This window comes from Lygodium microphyllum, chromosome 10, assembly GCF_053477565.2.
Source record: "Lygodium microphyllum isolate KBCC chromosome 10, Lygodium_microphyllum_v1.1.10, whole genome shotgun sequence".
In the NCBI taxonomy this organism is placed as follows: domain Eukaryota; kingdom Viridiplantae; phylum Streptophyta; class Polypodiopsida; order Schizaeales; family Lygodiaceae; genus Lygodium; species Lygodium microphyllum.
The window spans coordinates 42,715,363-42,718,396 of record NC_141144.1 but is presented as its reverse complement, the minus strand read 5'-3'; the positions used below and the strand labels follow the sequence as shown (position 1 = coordinate 42,718,396).

Sequence of the window (3,034 nt, the reverse complement as noted above, 5' to 3'; positions counted from 1 at the left end):
CTCAAGAGATATTCCATTAGCAATCAACATTAGTTTGCATCTTAGTAATCATGGGTATTAGTTTGCCATCTTAATAATTGTGGGCATCTTTCATGTTCAACAAGAATAACAATACTTGTTTCTCATTTGTAGCTTTAATGATGAATTATACTACTACACCTATTCCATTCTTTTCATTGTATATTCTTACACACAAATATACATTTGTTGGTGTCCAAACGTAGATGCAAGCCTTCATCCAAACAAAACTTGTACTAATTATAATATAGCTTAAATACATAATTTGTGGTAGCACTAAGTGAAGAAAAGCATTGTAATATTGTTGATACAACTAATAATTTGCAATCTTCAACCATGACATTGTTGGCTACTGTTTCTTTATTATTGGTTGTAATGGAGCTCATACAATCCTTGCATACCAAAGATGAGGTGTGTAATCGAGCAAACATGTCTATGAACTCATTTGACAAATGGGGGGTGGAAAGGCAAAGGGACCATATGAAAGCATGTACATGGGTACAAGCACAATGGTTATGTAGAAACATTTACATATTACAAAGATAGAGATGCAAATGAAGTGGCACCGCGGGGGAAGTGCAACACAAGGATCGAACTTATGTATATGCAATACTCAATCAACTCTCGATCCAACTAGACGACGAACCCATTGACAAATTTGCATTCAGTGGGTATCTAATGTTTTGTTAATGCATATGCATTGCATGTCTGATGTTTTGTGATGTATATGCATTGCTTAGGCAGACTAGTGTCTTTGTAAACATATATGAAGAACCAGAGCTTCAGCTAGAGCCTTGGTGACATCATATTCCTTGGGCAGAAGGATGGGTTCAAGAATGAACGGAGCTGGTTGAGGAGGGTGGGGATGTTGGGGGAGGCAGGGCAGTAGAGGTGGAAGGCATGGTCTTCGTTTTGGGAGACGAAGAGCTCTGCCTGCTTTCCTGCCTTGCGCAGGGCATGAAAGAAGGCAACTGCCCTGTCAGTCATCAGATCCTCACTCGCCACAGCCACCAGAGCGGGAGGCAGATAATGCCACCAAGAAGAAGATGTTGATGACGACGATGATTCAACAGAATTGTCAGAAGACGAAGAAGGAGATGATAATGATGATGATGATCCATCAGAAGAAGACGATGATGATGATGATTCGACCTGATCTTCACATGAAGAAGATAACCGTGCCGGTGGTGAAGAAGATGCTACCCCTCCTAGCGGGTTTGCAAACGGATGATCTCTGTCGCTTCCTGCAGGCAGACACCATTCCCATACCTTGGCGAGGTAATTGAACCTGCGAAGGTAGCGCCGCTCTGATCCTGTCATGGTTTCACCTATGAACATCGGATGGATCAGCATCATGCCTCTCACACAAATCTGCTGTCCTGGCCTTGGCCCTGACCCTAACCCTAACCCTAACCCTAATCTTATCCTCGCGGCCCTCACCGCCACGTTGTATGCTATGTTGGCCCCCGAGCTGTCCCCTCCCAGGAATATCTTCAAGAAATCTGCATGGCTTGCTAGCCATGGCTCCCCGGACTGCCCCTTCTTGGCCTGCTCCGAAAGCCACTGCAGGGCATCCACTCCATCATCATACGCGCAAGGCAGTCGATGCTCAGGTGCGAGGCGGTAGTCCACGGATATGATCAGAACAGAAGCATGGCGGGCGAGTCTGGAGAGGAAGCTGTGGTAAAGGGGAAGGGTTGTGCCCATGCTCATGAAGCCTCCGCCATGGAAGTACACGAGAACAGGCAGCTTGGAAGGAGGGGGAGAAGAGGGGAGGAAGAGCCGGGCCGAGATTCGATGGCGGGGGTTGAGGGGGACGTCCATGGTGAGCACTTGATCTGCATCTCCTGTCACAGGAGATGGAGAGGGAGGCACTGGCGGGGGGTCGTCGGGAGCCCTGTAGGTGGAGCCATCGCTGAACACAGTGAGGTTCAGGTACCTGAAGACAGGAGTTTTCGTTTCCTGCATGGCCCTCCTCTCCGGGCAAGTATCTGATTGATTTTGTATCTGAAGGCTTATTCAAAGCTGAATATGAATCCCCATGGAATGTCGCAAGTATCCGATGATGCTGTATCTGAAGGCGTAATCAAAGCCGAATATGGATCACCCTGGATTCATCAAGCTCTTCTCTTGATTCATGCATGTCGCCTCTCTCGCAAATCTCTGATCTGGAGGCTAATCGGAGCTTAATATCGCCATGGATGGACCAAGCTCTCCTCTCTGCGCCTGCTCAGTGACTGCACTTTTTCTATAGAACCTTCGACTCACCAATAGGGAATGCACATTCTTACCAACCACGCGACCTTTAGCAATCGAACAGCCCTCGAGAAATTAAGTGATTGGGGTCTCGATATTATACGTGTATTCATAGGATGGACAACCATCAAAGTTAGCAAATGAGCAATGTGCAAAATCTGAATATTGGTAGAACTCAAACGAACTCACATTTCCTCGCTAATGTATTAATTGCCCCCTTGTCCTAGGAAAATCCTCAAATGGCCTACTCCAAAACACAAATCCACATCCCAATGAAGAAGTTGGTGTTCGAGTTTGGAGAAGAACCTAGTTAAGCTCTCATGGTGGTTGGGTTCGGACATGAATAAAGATTGAACATGGCTAATAAATTATTTGCAATGCCATCATTTTTTGACATGGCAGAGATGGTGCATTCATGGCCCCTTAATTTGCCATGTGGCAATGATGCATGCATGCTGAGCCTATTAGGGAAGAGGCAGCATTGTGATAGCATGTCTATTGATCAAGTTGATGCTACCCTAAACTACAAGCAAGCTCTACAATCTCATGGTTTGGACATGGTGGAGGTCGAGCAATCTTTGCAAAGATGATCAAGCTCGACATAACTAGGAGTGCAAGGTAAATGCTACAAAAGATTTGTGAGTTCATAAGGCTTTCATCAACTTAGCCCTAAACAAGGTCTGTTTATGTTATGCTAGTCTACTATAATATGTTGTTTATCTCTATTTTCTAGGGAGGCCTACTGAAGATGAGTTTGGTA

At 45.3% G+C, this 3,034-nt stretch overlaps 1 protein-coding gene across 1 annotated transcript; it reads right to left on the bottom strand.

Moving 5' to 3' along the window:
• Positions 1–316: 316 nt before the first annotated feature.
• On the bottom strand, positions 317–2,335 carry LOC148029940 (carboxylesterase 1-like). The gene has a single exon (XM_087686219.1). It carries the CDS (start codon positions 1,984–1,986, stop codon positions 805–807), a length of 1,182 nt encoding a protein of 393 aa, XP_087542345.1. The 5' UTR covers positions 1,987–2,335; the 3' UTR covers positions 317–804.
• Between the last annotated feature and the right edge of the window lie 699 nt (positions 2,336–3,034).

Excerpts from the sequence above, each read along its gene's own strand:
- LOC148029940 (XM_087686219.1), bottom strand. The coding sequence starts at position 1,986 with ATGCAGGAAACGAAAACTCCTGTCTTCAGGTACCTGAACCTCACTGTG.